The sequence below is a fragment of the Eublepharis macularius genome, chromosome 7 (genome assembly GCF_028583425.1).
Source record: "Eublepharis macularius isolate TG4126 chromosome 7, MPM_Emac_v1.0, whole genome shotgun sequence".
In the NCBI taxonomy this organism is placed as follows: Eukaryota; Metazoa; Chordata; class Lepidosauria; order Squamata; family Eublepharidae; genus Eublepharis; species Eublepharis macularius.
In genome coordinates this window covers 109,018,766-109,037,445 of record NC_072796.1, presented here as the reverse complement: position 1 = coordinate 109,037,445, position 18,680 = coordinate 109,018,766, and the positions used below count along the sequence as shown (strand labels likewise).

The following is an 18,680-nucleotide window of genomic DNA, read 5'->3' as shown; positions in this document are numbered from 1 at the left end:
CTGCAACTGAAAGTAGCTTGACTCAATGACTTGTGGCATTACAAAAGCTGTAAAACTGTTATAAAATACTATGGCTGGCGAAAGTGTTTACATGCAAGAATGGGTTCCCACAAAGCATCCTGGGAATTGTAGTTTGGTGAGGGTACTGAGAATACTTTGTTAGCGAGTCCTAGATCCACTTACAAAGTGGCTGGGAAAGACTATTAAATCTATTTAGAGCTAGAATGTAGTTGTATCTTTAGAGGCACTGCTGTGGAGTTGGGACAATGATCTTGCAAGTTGTGAAGGTGATGAAAGATGGGCTATTTTGCGCATTTTATTTCCATGTTTACAAAGTAAAGAGCATCCTTCTTGTTTGCCTAAGCAACAAAAAACACTGATAAAATGACAGCCTTCAGAGAGGTCTTTCTACCATAAAGTGATCTTTGGCAAATTGAAGTCTTTATCCCATTTCCTATATTATTTTCATTAGAGGTCGTAGTTTCAAAGGCACTTTAGCCTAGAGAAGATCAGAGTTAAGTTTCTACTTCGCTGCTTTTTAAATTGTGAAACAGGCCCTGTCTGCCTATGACTGGCATTATTTCTTTAAAAAATGTAGACTGCAAATAAATTGTATTGTTAGCACTGGCCACTTCCCCCCACCTCTTCTGCCTGCTTGCTTCCGTCCAGCTGGGGGCTGGCTGTCGGGCGGATGGGACAGCGACGTCACGGAAAAGCCCTGCATCTGATCAGATGGGCTTAATATAAACCAGGTTTGCTGAGAAAGAATTAGAGAGGCAGCCCCTGAAGAGAAGAAGGATTTCCTGCAGGAGGCTGGTGGGGAATTCAGTACTCAGAGAAGAAGAGAGTGTGGCGGGACGCCTGGTAAAAGCAAGGTAGTGTCGGTTTAATGAGGGTTTGTTTGAATGCGTTACTTTCGTACTGTAGGCATGCAAAAGAAAGACAAAAATGTGCAGCTTGAAATTTGCACTGGATGGAACTTTATTTCTTTGTTTGATTACACTGCTAAATAACAGCACAATTTACAGTACATACCAATTGCCAGCAGTTTCCTTCTCCATTCTTTGGAAACAGAGTAGATAAACAGAGCCAGACCTCATTAGCACAAACAGGGATAGGTTTTAGATCTGTCAACTGTCGTCCTTGCTTGCAAACGTGGATGTGACCAGATTAGTAAAGGAAGAGTTCGTTTTGCATGGCATCCTGCATCTTTCTGCACATTCCTTTGCATGTCTCTCAAAAGACAGGGAAGGTCAAATGTGTTAACTCTGCAGGGAGAGGCAAAATGCATGAAAGAGAGTGCATTACAAATGCCTCGGAGAAGTTTATGGCTTTATTCTGTTTCCTTACAAAACATCTTGAAGCCACAGATAGTTATCTGAACGGCACAAGAAATGCATGCTTTGGGAGAATGGCAAACTTCCTTATGACTGCATGGCACAAGGAGTTGGAACATGGCCTTCTCCTCTCTCTGTTGCAGATGCTCCCTTTGTGAGCTAGAGAGACCAGATGTGATCTGAGACCACTTAAGATGAATAAGCAAAATGTCTAGGTAGCTGTCACTGTGGGAACTGGAGAGCATCAAAGCAACTTTCCTAAAAATGGTAGGCCATCAGGAGTTACCTCACTGCATTTTGTCTCCCACCAAAGCTAAGCAATCATTCCCTATGAAGTGTTATTGAAAACCATCTTTAGACAAGAGGAGAGAACCTGGCTGGCTCCTTCTGAGTTGTATTAGGACTGTTCCAACTGATTAGACATTTTGCACAACAAGTATACAGCTCGTATTCATTGGGGTGTTTCCCATAATTGATAGTTTAATGGGCAAAAAATAACCAGAACTAAACAAAGGAAGAGAAGTTCCGAAGATGTAAATAACAATCTGGCTTCTGACCCAGGATACCACTGAAATTACTAATTTCAGTTAGTGAAATTACGGACCCAAAATAATTGCTTTGCGTGGCCTGATACCAAATTTCTTCCTTCAAATGTTAACTCCCCTTCCCCACCCGAGCATTTGTAGCATTTTGGTGGGTATCCAATGTACTGATTCAGAGTTTTGATCATCCCCAAATCAGGAAGAGGAGTCATCCCCGTTCAAAATGGCTGCTAGTACATGAGGACTGCCACAGCATTGGTCTGGGGACAGGGCTGCTGCCAAACCTCTACAAGAAGATGTCACCTCTATAATGATGGACTATCCTTCGGGAAGATAATTTCAGAGGGATAGCCATGTTGGTCTGCAGCAGTAAAATAAAACAAGAGTACCACTGGCACCTTAAAAACTAACAAAATGTATCCCATCATGAGTCAGAGCTCACTTCATGAGATCAACTCTAACTCACAAAAACTTATGACGGAATGATTGTTGTTAGTCTTAATAATGGCACTGGAATCCTGTTTTCCTTTTGGGGCAGTGTGTCTTTCTGCTATTGTCCTCCTAGTAATACTATTGGGGAGTACTTGGCAGTATTTCAGTCAACTCAGAGGATGATTTTGGAACACATCTTACCAGCCAGTTCATGACCTAGTGATATGTAACCAATATGACTGTGCTGTTTTCCTTCAGCAGGTAGAGGGGAAAGCCATGACGCTGAACAATGTCACAATGCGTCGCAGCAGTGGTGCCTTGCAGACTCAACAGCAGCGCTGGAGCATCCCAGCAGATGGGAGACACCTGATGGTTCAGAAGGACCCTCACGAGTGCATCCGAAACAAAAGGTACACCATCAACCCTGAAGATTATTACCGAAGAAGCTGGTCGTCAGAGTCTTCTGATTCTGTCATCTCCTCCGAGTCAGGAAATGCCTTCTATCGTGTGGTTCTCATTGGAGAACAAGGAGTTGGCAAAACCACCATCGCGAATGTTTTTGCAGGTGTGCATGACAGCATGGACAGTGACTGTGAAGTGCTAGGAGGTAAGTGCTGTGTGGGCTGTGGGTTCATGTAAGCATTAATGAGCATTAAGAAACATCGAGATAGCTGAATGGGAGATCCTGACACTGAAGCAGTGATTCCCTTGGGTCCTTCCCTTGGGTCCTTCAAGATAATTTCAACTCATTTGGGAGGGGGATAGCACAGATTATAGCACAGGTATATTGCTTTCAGAGATTTAAATCTGTTGAAATGCCTATATATATATATATATATATATATATATATATATATATATATATATATATATATATATATAGGCATTTCAACAGATTGAGAGAGAGAGAGAGAGGTCAATCTTGGTTAGTAATTGAATGGGAAACCTTCAGCAAAGACCATGGTTGCAGAGGCAGGCAGTGGCAAATCACCTCTGTTAGTCTCTTGCCATGAAAACCCCACTAAGGGATCACAATAAGTCAGCTATAACTTGATGGCAGTCTCCACTACAACCAGGAAGGATGCAGTCTAAACAGGAAATTGAATTATACTGAAATCCATGGGACTTAAAAAAAAACAGTGACTGTGATATCAAGCTGTACATGGTTCCAGAGCATCCATATGGTTATGCGTAATCTGTGACTCTATAATAATGTGGAGAAAAGGGTGTGGAGAGGGTAGAAAAGACTGTAGATTAGATACTCGCTGTGAACTTTAGCTTATCTCCTGGGTAGTGGCTGCAGAGTCTGTTGTTTGCTGGACCCTTTGTTGAGTGGGTGCTATGGGCCACCAATAACTTCTTGCCCTAGATTCAGTATATGAACCTTCTTGCCAGCATACCAATTCTCTCTGTACATCCTTAGTTTCTACCAGACCAACACAAGCAATTAGCAGTGCAAACCTAACACAGAGTTGAAGTCAGCAGGCTTCAGAAGGGTATAATTCTGTTTAGGATTGTATGGAAACAGAGGGCCGAGCTAGACATTACAGTACCCACAGGTCTGATGCGTGGAGGCCACCACCATTTTAGAGGTGAACTTGAGTCACTTAAAAATGCCACAAGCCTGCAGTGCAGCAGGCCCAGGTAAATTCCCCCCCCCCACACACACGCACACCATTTCAAGTGCTGAAATAGCCGCAGGGGGTTATTTCAGCACTTGAAAAGGCATGTGCAGGGGGGAGAGATCAATTGTTCCTGCTGTGCTGCTGACCCAGTCAGGACTGGGCTCTTGCTGTATTTTTAAATGGTTTAAATTCACTCTAAAAGTATGATGGTGTCCATGGGTCAGACCCATGGGCAGCTTTATATCTAGTTTGGCCAAATTGACTCAGGTTCAAAACATGAATTCTATAAATCCAAACAGAACAAAAGACAGGAAAATTACTTTGGAAACAGCAGACTTAAGAGATTTGTCCTTATGGATAAAGTATATTCCACAGAGATGCAACTAATCTAACATGAAATGAGAAAAAAGTCATACAATGAGGTTAAATTAAGTTATAATTAAATGAGTATACTAGTTAAAAGCTAAATTAACAATCTCTCTTCCAATACTTGGATCCATACTGTATTAGCAATTATCAAAGAGCAATTGAAATAATGGATTGAATCCTATCAGCTTTTCATTGGCATAAGAAGGAGTACAAGTTTTCACCTGATTTTCTTCCTCAATGCATCCCACCCCTATGTGGCTTTTTGCCTACATGGTTTGTTCATCCCAGGCAGAGCCTTTTTCGTAAGCCGGAAAGTGGCCCCTTCCCCCTTGTGCCACTAGAAAAGCTGGCAGAATCTAACCCATGAAAGTTACATTGAAAGACGTTTCCAACTGAATTAAGATTCTAACAGTGAAATCCTAAACAGAGTTACTCCAGTCTAAGCCCATTGAAATCACTCTCTGTGATTTCAGAATTTCACTGTAAGAAAGAAGTTTTGTTAAATTGGCCAAAGTTGTTCATAGTTATCAAGATGACAGGTGTTTGATCAAGTCTGGTACAACCCTGCATGTCCAAGTACTTGAGAGGCCATTGCTCTGCTTAATATTTACAAGTCCAAGCATCAAACCCAATGATTCAGGGTTTGGTAAGTAAAAACTTTAACTCCTAACACCTTCAAATAATTCACATTTAATTTGATTCTTGGGACTACCTCACTATCCCACAGGATTCCCAGCTTCAGAATTACAACTGAGCCCCAGGCAACAGAGATTAGTTCTGGAGAAAATGGCTGTCTGGCTCAAGCTTGACTTGCACCTTGGAGTTATACACATTAGTTCTTGGCCACCAGAAAATGATAAGCATTGCCATAACAGGTTATGAGCAAGGCTGGAGTGACATTACATTAACTCCTTCAGGGGGATTGCTCTTCTCAAAGGGTAAACTGCAGCTTGTTCCTAAGCATGAACCATTTTACTTGACCTCCGTCTTGCTTTTGGAATGAGCCATAGTTACTGTTACAAAGACCCTAAAATGGCTGAAAGGTCTTCCAGAAGGAATAGTTTAAGCAATCCTATTCTCTTTGTGATAGCCATTAGTGCTTAAGTGTTTACTTTTGGCTGTGTGTGACCACTAGGGGTGTGCATTATGAAATTCCTGAACCAAAATATACACAAAGATTGCTGGTTTCCTTTATTTTCTGGCGATAACCCAAATCCAGGATGCCTGGGAATTACAAAACCCACTCCCTAAAAAATCAGTGTGGCTTTTCATGTCTGAGTGTTTACAGTCAGCAGTGCAGCAGACATCTTGTTTTCTTTGATTCTGCTGATTCCTGGGCAGCGGCCACAGGAAAGGTGGCTCCTGGCAGGTTCAAGCCAGGCACAGGGCCTGACAGAGCTGCAGTTCTGGATGCGCTTTCTCAATCCCTCCCTCCTTTGTGGAGGGTGGGGCCATTTTTTCCTCTACAAATGGGATGAGCTGGGGGCACCATGTTCACACACACATAGAATTGGCCCCCTTGGTCCAATTTGCTTGAAACTTGGCGGAGGGAGGCAGTCTTTAATGGACAGGAGGCCTTATCACCCCTGCAATTTTGGTTGAAAAACAGCCATTCCAGTCCTCCTGAAAAATGTACCCCATAGACCCCATAGGAAATAATGGCAGCGCTATGGGAAGAGATGGGGAGGTTTTCTACAAAGGAAGCCTTCTTCATTTTTAAAGGAAACAAATAACAGACCACAACACGGAAGGATGGCAGATAGAGAGTGTTCATCAGAAAGGTAAAAAAAGTCAATCATTGTAAGAAGAGGGAAATAAAATTAATGCAGACAGGGTTTTCTTTTCTTTTTAAATAAATACTGGTGGCCGGCTGACACTCTCCCGCTAAGCCACAGCTTGACTGGCATTTCCCCCCATAGCAATCAGTAGAGAGAAGTGCACCTGCACCAACAGACTCTTACTTTGAGGGTCTGTAAAATAGAACTTCCCTTTTCAATCTACTTAAAACTGAGGGAGTCCTTAAATTAGTGGGAGGAGTATGTTCTGTGCAAATGTGGTGCCATTATCTTTATAAAGCCCAGAAGCTGAAATATATTTCTCTTTGAAAATAATGGTTCCCCAGACTCTGGACGGAGCCTGAAAAACCACATGGATTTGAATCCCAAACTAGTAATATCCTACCCAAAAATCAGCAATCACATAACCCCCCCCAATCCCAGTTATAAAATTATAATAATTTTTTCCCAGAGCTCACGCCTAGGGTTTTGCGTGAATGCTAGAGCATCTCCTGATTAGAGTTGGGCATGAACCGAAATACGAACCAAAGTTCATAATGAACTGGGCCGGTTTGTGGTTCGCGAACCAGCGGTTCGTCAGAGCCTATTTCTGATGAACTACCACAAACTTTAGGCTGGTTCATTTTTGGTTCGTTACTGCAGACAGCCTGATGCCTATCTATCAGTTTCCTAGGCAACAGGTCCTGCAGACCTTTTGCTGACCCAGAAGTGATGATTTGCTGACCTGGATGTGACGTTTTCACGAACTAAACGAACTGGTTTGCGAACCGGGGCAGGTTCATGAAAGTTCGTGGTTCGTGAAATGTGATGAACCATGAACCACACGGTTCGGGTTTTTTCCAGTTCATGCCCATCTCTACTCCTGATGTGATGACATCACTTCTGGGTCATGCAGGAAGTGATGTCATTGTACAAGTTAATGCCGATTGCCCTCCCAAAGGTCACTTGGCAATTTCCTTCCACTGCCCTGTTGATCTGCAATAGACAAAGGTGGCAGTGTTTGGGAGGTCTCCCATTATATTGGGAGACCCAGTAACCCAACTCCATCTTTAAATGCTGACCTCTCCAGACTCTAACCCCCCAAATCTCCAGGAATTTAATTCCCTGGAGTTGACAATCCTAGGTGGATCCTGGAGTTTCCCCAGAATTACAAATGAAATCCAGACTTCAGAGATCTGTTCCCTTGGAGGAAATTGGCTGCTTTGAAGGCCAAACTTGGCAAATTATTTTTTGACATTGATGAAAACAATTGTTGTGAATTTGTTCATTTTTTAAAAAAGAAAAGTCACTTTCCACCTGGTAGTCACTGAAAGTTATATACACAAAAAAGAAACAATACAACATAAAAAGCACATAAGGAAACATCATTCTTACTACGAAGCAAAGACAGACTTTGTTCTTGCTTCACCCACAAGGCAACTGAATGATAAACCTGGGAATCCTGTTGTGCAAATAACATGGAGGATGTTCCTTGTCAGGGGTTTTCCTCCATATGTCTAACTGCAGATTAAAATTGGAGCTTTGAACTTTAATTATGCCTAGAACTAATAGGCATTAGGCTGCCTTTGCTTATTATGTGTCAGGGAAGGAGGGGTAAGTGTGGGCAAAGAAGATTATCAAGATGATGAGGAGGTGATATAGCACACAAGGAGCCCCTACTACAGGTGATTCTCTATGTAGTGAGCACTAGAGTGACCTATGCACAAGATACAGAACACTGACAGTGCATTTCTAAGCATTGTTATGTCATTCTAATACCGTTGAAATCAATAGGCTTAGAAGGGCGTAACTCTACTTGAGATTGCACTAAGATGCAGCTCCTCCTGACTCATCTTTTCTGGGAGAGGTCCTGCCATTTTAATACTGCCTTTCTGCAAAAAATGATGCAGCAAAAAATTTCTTGGCACAAAGATACAATGAGGGGGAAATCACACAGGAGTTCATAGGTACTTTAAAGTCTCCAGTTTTCCTTTGCTGCAACAGACTAACATGGCTACCCTTCTGGAATTACCTAATATGGCTACCTTCTGAGGGGAAAGTATCTCCAGCTGAATTTATGGCAATTATGCAAGAGTTAAAAACACAGGAGCATTGCAGGAAAAGAGCGGGCACGCCTACAGAGAATACTAACCGAAGAGATTCAATTTTATATTTTGTTTGAATGTCTTTATTCATGTCTTTATTACTTCAGAGTTTATGTAAAATGTGCCTCCTTCACTGTGTCCCGTTCTGTAGGAACACATGGCTTCCTAGTTTCAATTAAGAACGACATTGAAGAGCTGGGGAAAAAATCAGTTAATCAAAAGTATTCACAGCTGCAGCCCCAGAGGTCCTGCAATTTTCTGAATTATATGGATTATGAAATGTGCGTCAGTTTTAGAATATAGTATTTAATCTGAAGGTAGTCAAGTCTGTTTCAGGAAAATGAAACTTGTGGAAATGTATACTCCACACCAAGTATTTTCACATATTTTTCATATTATATCCTATTTTTTAACATGCAAAAAGAGAGAGAAATTGCCAGTTTAGCATTTAGGATTTTTTACAGCCAGTCTCCCTTTGCCTCTACACACTTTCACCCAGTGCTAAAGCAGTGGCACTGGCTGTTCACCCATAAACTGAGCGAAAACAAATATTTTCCATTACTAAGCCTAGATGGAGACTGTACGTCTGTCTGTTGCTCCCATGAGGTCAAACGTTCAGCATTTGGCTTATTTCTTCCAGTGGGTCTTCTTCTTCCACTTATTATCCTTCTTAGGATAAAGATAACTTCAGCAAAAAGTGAATTTATGGATTCCATCATTTAGATCATGGAAGTTATGACAACATGTAGCTTTTGGCCAGAGACTGCTATCTGAATGACAAGTATAACGTAATTCTCTTCAGGATTTTTCCTGAGGCAAACAAAAACTCCTCACAGGATTCTAACTTTTATAGTTGCAATAATGGATAGCTGGAAGGGAGGTGGGGTACAGTGAAAGTAAAAAGCATTTTAAGTATTTTCACTTTCTTTGTTTAGATTTGTGTCCTACTCTTCTTTCCTTCAAGGAGCTCAGGATGTACATAGCTTTTCCCCCTCCTTTGTTTAAACTTACAATAACCCTGTGAAATTGGTTAGGCTGAGAAAAAGTGTGACTTGCCAAGTTCTTCCAGTGAGCTTCATAGTTGAGTGGAGGTCTGATCCTGAGTTGTTCCCAATCCTAATTTGACTTTCTGACCACTGCACCACACTGCACATTTAAAGTTGATAATGCTAGTATAAATGGGTGCCTTGAAGCAATGGATTTATATTTAAACACATACTAAGAATGAATTTTGTTCATAAAGCTTAAATGGAAATAAGAGATTCCCTTCCCCTCTTCATTCATACTAAGTTGTAGAATTTTCATGTCTTTTACCCGGAGCTTCTGAGTCTTGCAGAACTCTTTCTTAGGCAAAATGGAAAGAAGCCTGACCAGTGAAAAAATCTGTGGTATCTGAAGAAGTGAACTGTGACTCATGAAAGCTCATACCCTACCACAATTTTTTTTAGTCTTATAGGTGCTACTGGACTCTTGCTCTTTTCCACTCTAAATTCACACACTCCTTTATTACCTACAACAGTCTAATAAGAATAAAATAACATTCCTTATGGTCTGGGAGCAATATAAGGGTCAAGCTATAACCACTAAAATATATTCAAAATAAATATTTATTACACAGCATCCACTGTAAGAAAATTAAAATCAAAGGGCCTGAATGTCAGGCTACATAGGGAAGCTTTGGATAAGCTGTAACATTCTCCAAATACAGTTGATAAACATGTCAAATGACCAACACAAAACCATACGTGTTTTGGCCCAAGGGCCTTCCTCAGTGGTCAGTAATACATTTGCAATAAACATACACATCCAGAAATCAATATGTATCAATTCTGCCCTGATGCTTTTATCTCATATATTATGTGGTATGATTTAAATTATTATAGTAGGCTATGGATCCCTTCACATAACTGCACTCACACAAAGCTCTTCATTAGTGTTATATTCTGGTATTAAGTTTCCAATATTTTTGGATGTGTGTATCATCATTCTGTAATGGTTATAACTTGACTGTTGTAGCATCTACAGTGTATTTCTGGTTGAATTGTGGGTCCCCCACTTTTCTTTGTTTGCTGGGAGCGCTATAGCCATTGCTGTCTGAAAAACTATCATACACTGCTGTCTGAAAAACTACCATACAAAGCAGTTAAGAGCCCCATGGCGCAGAGTGGTAAGCAGCAGTGCTGCAGCCCAAGCTTGATCCTGGTGGAAGCTGGGTTCAGGTAGCCGGCTCAAGGTTGACTCAGCCTTCCATCCTTCCGAGGTCGGTAAAATGAGTACCCAGTTTCCTGGGGGTAAAATGTAGATGACTGGGGAAGGCAATGGAAAACCACCCCGTAACAAAAGTCTGCCAAGAGAACACCGTGATGTGACGTCCCCCCATGGGTCAATAATGACTCGGTGCTTGCACAGGGGACTACCTTTACTTTTTAGTTATAAGCAGTTAGGGCAGTGATCTTTACCCTTTCTAAATCTGAGACTCTCCCCCTCCCCACAGCATACGCCCCATTGAGTTGCAGGTGCCTGACAGCAAATAACACTCTGGTAGAGTCACATGACAAGAAGAGGAGGGACTGCTTCTGCTAAAAAGGAATTCTCTCTATCACTGACTTTACCTTGCTAACCTATTGCTTCTCTCAGCATTTATGCAAGAAAGGTAGGAGGCTGTGATACCCTTGCTCTCTGTATAGTTGTAGCAAATCTTTCCAGAAAGCAATAAAATCATTGGCTTTATATGATGAGTTCATGAAGCACCTGAAGTTCCCAACCCATAGCCTGAAGACCACTATGTTATGAGATAAAATGACCAAGATAGATTTCTCCTTTCAGCAGCCAGAGTCTCCCTCTAATTTCACCATTTAAGATTATGGTGTTAAGAAAAAAATACATTACTGACAGTGTGGGTATTTTTTTTGTTCTCTTCTAGAAGACACCTATGAACGAACCTTGTTGGTAGACGGAGAAAGCACAAACATCATGCTTGTTGACATGTGGGAAAACAAGGTGGGGCATGATATTCATTTTATTCATTTGTCTGGTGAAATATTTCAGTATACAATTTTTTTTGAGCTTTGACTTTGAGGGCCAGGGAGATAGATATATTAAACCAATTGTTAGGCAATGTGAAGTTTCAGGTTCAATCATTTTATGCTTTACTAGCTTGATATCTGTGCTTCGCTATGGTATTTAACTACTTTAAATCCAGTTCTAATACACAGGAAAGTCAGGCCTCACAGGGAGATTGGCAACCCTAGAGAACTTTTAGGGGAAGGCTGGGAGGTACATTTTACCTCAGGACATGTTCAATGACTCCCAATAGCAACTGCATACTGTTTAGAACGCTGGGGGTGAGGGCCAATCAGCCCGCATATGCAAATTACCTTGAAAGTCTGACCCAATCAGGGAAGAATGGCCGAGCTGGGAGTGGGGTGGGGGCAAGCAGGAAGCAGCCTGCCAATCACACAGGGAAGCTGTATCCCTTTGGGAAAACACATTTTACCCTCTTAGGGGGCGAATTTCTTAAAATCTGTTCTTAGTGGGTGTTTTCATCATGAAAGGAATATTCTCCCCAAAGTTCATGTTTCTAGGTCCAGGGCTTTGGGCTGGGCATTGATGAGTCAGTCAGAACACTTGTCTTTATATATATAGATTATATTTTTTAAAACCCCTAAATCCAATACCAACTTTTAGGTTCTTTTTGTTGCATTTGGAAATGAGAGCAAACTTTTTAACTGGGCTTGATTAAAATTTGATGGGATCAGATGCTCTACTATACCTTTTAATGCTTGAAAACAAACTGATCACACAAACACTGTGGGTCAAATGAAACATGGGCGGCTAGAATTTGTATATGTGCGTTCATGAGTCCTCTCATTTGTTATGTAAATCAAGCAGTGGAAGTCTGATTTTAATAGGAAAAGAAGTGCGCAGGAGCAAAACCCTGCTTCTGCCTCCTCTTTACCTCTCTAGTCTACATTGTTTGAACATTTTTTTCTCCCAGCCCAGAATTGTGTTGAGCAGAAAGGGACATGCTAAACAGGGCAATCCTAAGCAATGTTATACCCTTTTGAGCCCATGGATATAGAAGGGCTTAACTCTGTTTGGGATTGCATTGTTAAGCAGCAGAGCACATTGAGATGAGGCAGAGGAGAGAGTAGGATTATCTTTCTTCAGCCATATGCATTTTTAATGTAAACAAATCAATAAATTCTCTACACACCCACTTTACACGAGAATAGGTGGACGTGTGAAGAAGTGCTGATGGTTTCTTAGCTAGTTTGACCTGAGTGCACCCTGAGTGCAAGAAGACGGCTCTTTGCCATCCTGCATGTAGCCATTGCTTATTATTAGATTGTTATCATGGTTATTAATACCTGCCATTGCAAGGCTGGTTTTCAAGCATGTGGGTCTGGTGCACAAATAATTCAATCCTGCCTGTGGCAGAAGTTGCAGCAGGCAAGGAGCTGTCCTGATACGCACTTGCAGGATTTCCATAACACCAATCAAACAAATACAGAACAACTGGAACTCTGAAGACAAGCTCTCATGCCTGATTGTTGTCTGAATCAGCTCTCGACTACATCAGATGCTGTTCTCTAAGACTTGAATAAGCTGTGGGTTGAAATCTGAATAAACGAATAACACACCAATTTAGCTGCTCCTGGGACAAATAGGAGTTGTTATTTATGCACTAACAGGAAATTGGCAATTTTGCGTTACATACAAAGAGCCAGATGGTGAGGAACATATCCCTGACCAGATTCTCGTCCTTTTTGTAGTTAGTTAGTATTATGTACCAAAATAAATGGCCATCAGAGGAATCAAGTTAAAGTGTACAACTGAAATCAGTAGAGCTTCCTTGTGAGTGAATTGGTGAGATCGCTGGCCCGTTCAGCCCAGGATCTCAGTGGACATCTTTTCCAGCTGAGCTGCCTGAGATCCTTCAACTGGAAATGTTGGGGGATTTCTTGCATCTCATATGGGCTAAACCTTGGGCTATGCTATGGAATTAATAATGAGAATGCTGCTGAATGTGTGCTTAGATAGATAGATGCCAAAGGGGGTTCTGGATGCACATGAAGAAAGGGAGCTTGCCTATACTTGCACTGTGTAAATGAGAGACAACTGGTAGACGTAGCTTGCTGAGCAGCAAAGAGGTACTTTTCACAAGAAAAAGGCTCACTCGAATGTGTACAGAGTGCTGTTTCTCTGTTACAGCTGGAAAATTGCGGCTAGTCATTTTATGACTGAAATAAGGGGAGAGGGGACTTTGCAGTTCAGAGGGAGAATTAGCACGCAAGCTAGAGCCTCCAAATGTTTAACCAGCGGATCTCATATGCAGCACTTCTAATGTACCCTGATCTCCATACTACACTGGTGAAAGCATCTTTGACGTGTTCCAGGAATATGTCCTTCTTTTCTGTGGCTCCCAGATAAGGATCCCAGATTTTGTTCAATGTGGTTGTTTTATTTGAACAGGGTGTGAATGGGTGGATCCAAGATCACTGCATGCAAATTGGTGATGCCTATCTGATTGTCTATTCCATCACGGACCGTGCAAGCTTTGAGAGAGCATCTGAGCTCAGAATACAGCTCCGAAGGGCCCGTCAGGCAGAAGACATCCCCATCATTTTAGTGGGCAACAAAAGTGATCTAGTTCGGTGTCGCGAAGTCTCTGTTGCAGGTATGAACAGTTAGATGGCAACTGGTAACCCTGTTTCTGTAGCTTCCACTGTTTTGACCCTGCCCAGAGGGTTTGGAATCTTAAACGTGTCTATACTAAAAATGAAAAATGGCTTTACTGTGATTTTCTCTCAAGGAACTCTGAGAAATCTAACTTTGCATAGGAACTAGGGTTATCTGTAGGAAATTTTTTCACACTCTCACAAAAAAATCCCAATAACTCTTGGAGCTAGGGTTGCCAACTCTGTCTTCTGAAATTACCAGAGCTTTGGGGATGGTACCTGGGGAGAGCAGAAGATTGTGGAGATATGATAATGCAGATTTTGCCACCTGAAGCTGCCATTTCCTCCAGGGGAACTGATCTTTGTAATCTGGAAAGCAGTAGTAATTCTGGGAGAACTCCAGGTCCCTCTTTGAGGTTTGTAACCCTAGTTGCAGCTGGTTGAGGTTATAGCTGGAATAATCTATGATACAGTCAGATGCAGTGTTGACTCGGGTGCTTTAAAACCCTCCACGAGGAGGAGCCCCCTGGATTCAGTGGCACTGATGGGTAGTGGTCATTTGCATGGGCAGAGTAATCCGCCTTTCAACCATTATGCTTTTGCAAACTGCTATTAGGAAACACTTAGATGCAGATAGATCAAGATAGGTAGCCGTGTTCGTCTGTCTGTAGCAGTAGAAAAAAACGGGAGTCCAGTAGCAACTATATAAGGCTAACAAAATTTGTGGTAAGGTATGAGCTTTCGTGAGTCACAGCTCACTTCTTCAGATATCTGGCTGACCACTTTTTATATGTCAGTCTACTAATTTTTTAACTGTTAATAACCTGTACAATGGTTCCCTTTACAAAATCATACCAACTGTAGGAGTACATTTATTTTCATGCTGCTATCGACCCCCCCCCCCATGCTTTATGCAGTCACTTAGTTTAGTTCTTTAAATTTTTGGACAAATTTATGTCCAAAGTCAGCACAATTTGGAAAATGCCATGAAAACTGCAAAATTTGACTTTTTGGGATCAGAGTCTGATCCGGCTGGTCGAAACCTTAGGAAAAACTTAGCTGCTACAAACAAAATACCAGCAGCATTTCTGTAAGGAAGCAGTAGAATGTCCATGGTTAGAGAATTTCACAAAAATGTTGGACAGATACTGTGATTCCACCAGGCAAGTCTGGCATGTCCTGTTTTTCATTAGTGATCCTAAGAATTTTCTCTCAGCTTGAAATGTGTGAAATCTCTGAAAACAAAGGAGGAGGCTTGGCTTGGTGGGTTTGCCATTGGCTGAAGGGCAATGGTGTGATGTACAATGTCATCCCTTCTGATGAATGGCAAACACCGAACAAATTATGCAAAAGAGATGCATGCAGATTTGATAAATGTGTATCATCTGTGCAAGCCACTCTATTCAGCTTTCCCAAGCAACACATTTGGCTTACATTACTGCAGATAGTGGTGCTGGCAGGTCTGGACTTTGGTGTACACATGCATCTGACGAAGAGAACTGTGATTCTCGAAAGCTTATGCTACAGTAAAGTTGGTTAGTCTTAAAGGTGGTACTGGACTCTTTTTTATTTGGTATACACATTGGGGCCCTGGCCATCTTGGTTCAGCAGGAAGATCCCAGATGCAGGCTATAACTAGAGATAACCAGCTCAACTTCACCTTCTTTCCCTCTAGTTCTTCGCATCTCAGTGCAATTGTACATTCAGGGAATAGCAATTTTAACTATCAGGTGTTCTAGAAATGACAATTCCTAGAATGGATTGTAGGAGAGGAATAAAGGAAGATGAAGGGATGGTGCTATCAGGAGTTTCTTTCCTCTCAGCTGTCTCCTGTGGCCACCATATTGCTCTTCCTTCATTTTCTTAGAGAATGTTTCAAACTCCAATTTCTCCATGTAGGATATTGACATATAACATCATTTAACTGTTTTGCAGAGGGCAGAGCTTGTGCTGTCGTATTTGACTGCAAGTTCATTGAGACTTCAGCAGCTGTCCAGCACAATGTGAAGGAGCTGTTTGAAGGGATTGTGCGCCAAGTGAGGCTCAGAAGAGACAGCAAAGAAAAGAATGAGAAGAGGCTGGCATATCAGAAGAGGAGGGAAAGCATCCCTAAGAAAGCCAGGCGATTCTGGGGCAAAATTGTTGCCAAGAAAAACAAGAACATGGCTTTCAAGCTGAAGTCCAAGTCCTGCCATGATCTCTCTGTCCTTTAGGAACTTTGAACCATTCCAGATGTTCTTTTTCATGGACACGACTCAACTTCATTCTGAACAATAAATCAATCTATATTAGATTGGCCAACAAGCAACATAAATTGACTTTGATTTGCAGTTCGTGATTATTGTGATGAAATGTGTCAGCAATAAGCACAGCCTAATGCATGCATGGAAGAAGAAAAAGTCATTCATACTTTTTGGGTTTATAGTTTAAGTGTGTGTGTGTGTAGGTGTGTCAGTAAACAACTTTGTCTTAAACACAAGAACATTCTGCACTGACGTGAGATATATTCCTCTGGTTGCCTTGGATAATGGCCCAAGAATTGGAAATCGCCATTTGGAAAATGAACGATATGTATTTCATTGTTATTTTTGTTACACATTTTTGTAAACTGAATTTTGTAAACCTGCAAAAAGGGAAATGGACATTCTTAGAGATTCCTTCTTCCTAGTCAACCAATTGTTTTGATTTCCTTAAGTGCCCACAGCCGAATCTCTGTTATAACATCATCAATCCCAATGGTTTAGGGAGGCATCAGTAACATTCAGGCAATCAGATGTTTAGGTAAATGTCAGTAAATGTTTATACTGGGACAGGTCATCATGGAACCGTTGTGTGAATTTCATAAGTAGAAGCCAGGGTGGAACCAGACAGGGCAGAGATCATGGAGCATGTCAGTTATGTAAAGTTAAATAACAGTGGAGCAGAAGTGGGATTGGGGCCATGTGGGGCCAGTTCAGGGCATTTTGTCACCCCAAGAAAGTTACATCTGTTGCCTCATTGGTCACTTCTGGCCGGGTTCAGGAGAGTGACCATCTCTGCCCTCCCTGCTGATGGCCACGAGTGAGCTCAGCTTCTGTGGTGAGTTGATGCCCTCTTTGTTGTAGTGCTTCAAACAGCTTCTTGAGTGGTTAGGCCACTGAACTGGCCCTGGATCCACAGAGGGGAAGGAAGAGGAAGTTTAACTCTTTCACTCCCACATAGTTTCACAAATCACCCCCAGGTATGCTTTTAGCAATTTAAAGGAAAACAAGAAGATTGATATGCTTCTTCCACCCACCCTTTTTATTCAAAGGGCTATAACACAGAGAGAACCTTGTTGTTTAAATTTTCAAAAACCACACAAGAGTGAAAGGGTTGGACCCCTCTTCCCTCCCTGTATGGCCGCAATTGGCATCAGGAATGATGTAGCTGTTACTAGAGCTTTAAAAGACACGAGAAGATCAAGAAACCTGTCTCTACGGGCTCCTCTAGATGTTACTTTTCTACATGGGCACGCACTCATTTTAATATGCTCCCTGAAGTCACACAGCTGCTATGAGGAACAGATTCTCCACATGGAGCATCAGTAGCAGCAAAATAACTCCCCTTGCATGATTTTCATGTGAGACACCTGCATTAGGGGGAAGCCAGGAGCTTTTCCTCCCTCTGTGGTGCCATTCCAAGCCCACTTGGGCTCTCCTTTTTTAAAAAAGAAGCAGTCCCCTGTAGCAGCCATTTGACTGTGGGGAGCCTTTAAAAACAAGTGCCCATGTCCAGAGGCGCCCTCAGTATCTGGTCTATTTTCACCCTGTTTCTAAGATTTGAATGAAGGAGATGCTATTGGTTAACAATAGTTTAAATACTGAAGTACTTCCGTATTACATATAGAGCCAATTAACTCTCTTTTAAAGCAGAAACCCATGATATCATATTCTGTCATGCCATACTGCAGAGTTATTTATTATATTGAAAAGGTAGAATTTTTTAAAAATTAAGTGCAAAATGCCAATTTTTTAAAACAAAATTCCTTTTATCCTCCTATAATCTCCTTTTTATAAGAGAGCTCCTTTTTTGCTCATATCTAGTCTTTGTATTACACTGTGTTTGTATTTATTCTCTTTTAAATATTGTGTTTTTAATGGGTTTACAGAAGGGAAGGGTAAGACACCCAGTGTTGGGATGTATTTATTGATTTCTTTTTTTAAAAAAAGAAACATTTTGGTTTTATTACTGTTTTCTATATATTACCTTTTTCAGATTAAGCAACCTTTTATTTACAAGCCTTGTAATAAATCAATAAAAGGTTTCATTGCCTTTGAATGCTAACAAGATTTGCTCTTTTGGTGGCTATCTTTCCTTAGTTTTCACAAGGAAAAGTTTTGATTTGCAGACTGGGCTAAGGGAGTCTATCAGACATGTTGGCCTGAGCTACAGAATGTGGCCTGGAAGCCCACCTGTTACCTCCCTAAACAAGGCACAGGATCTTCAGATCTGCACATGGGACGCAAAAAGCATTGACTTGGATTTCTGTAGACTTTAGGGCAAAAGAGGACAGGAAGGTAACAGGTGCAGCTGGCCAGGATTTCAAAGGCGTGTTAACCGGGGAAAGGAATCCTCACATATCAAGTTGCCTTGGGGACAAAAGTGAACTTACATTTGTGACATTGTTTATCTCCCACTTCCTCCAAATTGCTCAGGGAGGAATACATGGCCTTTATTTTACCATTGTAGCCTTGTGAAGTAGGTTGTGCTGAAACCAAGGCTGACTTTTGGGTCACAAGGGAAGGGAAGGGACTGTGACACAGAGTTTCTCTACACAAGACTAACATGTGAAG

The 18,680-nt window shown here is 41.5% G+C and overlaps 1 protein-coding gene across 1 annotated transcript; it reads left to right on the top strand.

Moving 5' to 3' along the window:
* Positions 1-798: 798 nt before the first annotated feature.
* GEM (GTP binding protein overexpressed in skeletal muscle) lies at positions 799-18,112 on the top strand. Its single transcript, XM_054985039.1, has 5 exons — positions 799-875; positions 2,570-2,918; positions 11,109-11,185; positions 13,661-13,865; positions 15,802-18,112. Exons 2-5 carry the CDS (start codon positions 2,588-2,590, stop codon positions 16,077-16,079), a joined length of 891 nt encoding a protein of 296 aa, XP_054841014.1. The 5' UTR covers positions 799-875; positions 2,570-2,587; the 3' UTR covers positions 16,080-18,112.
* Positions 18,113-18,680: the final 568 nt, after the last annotated feature.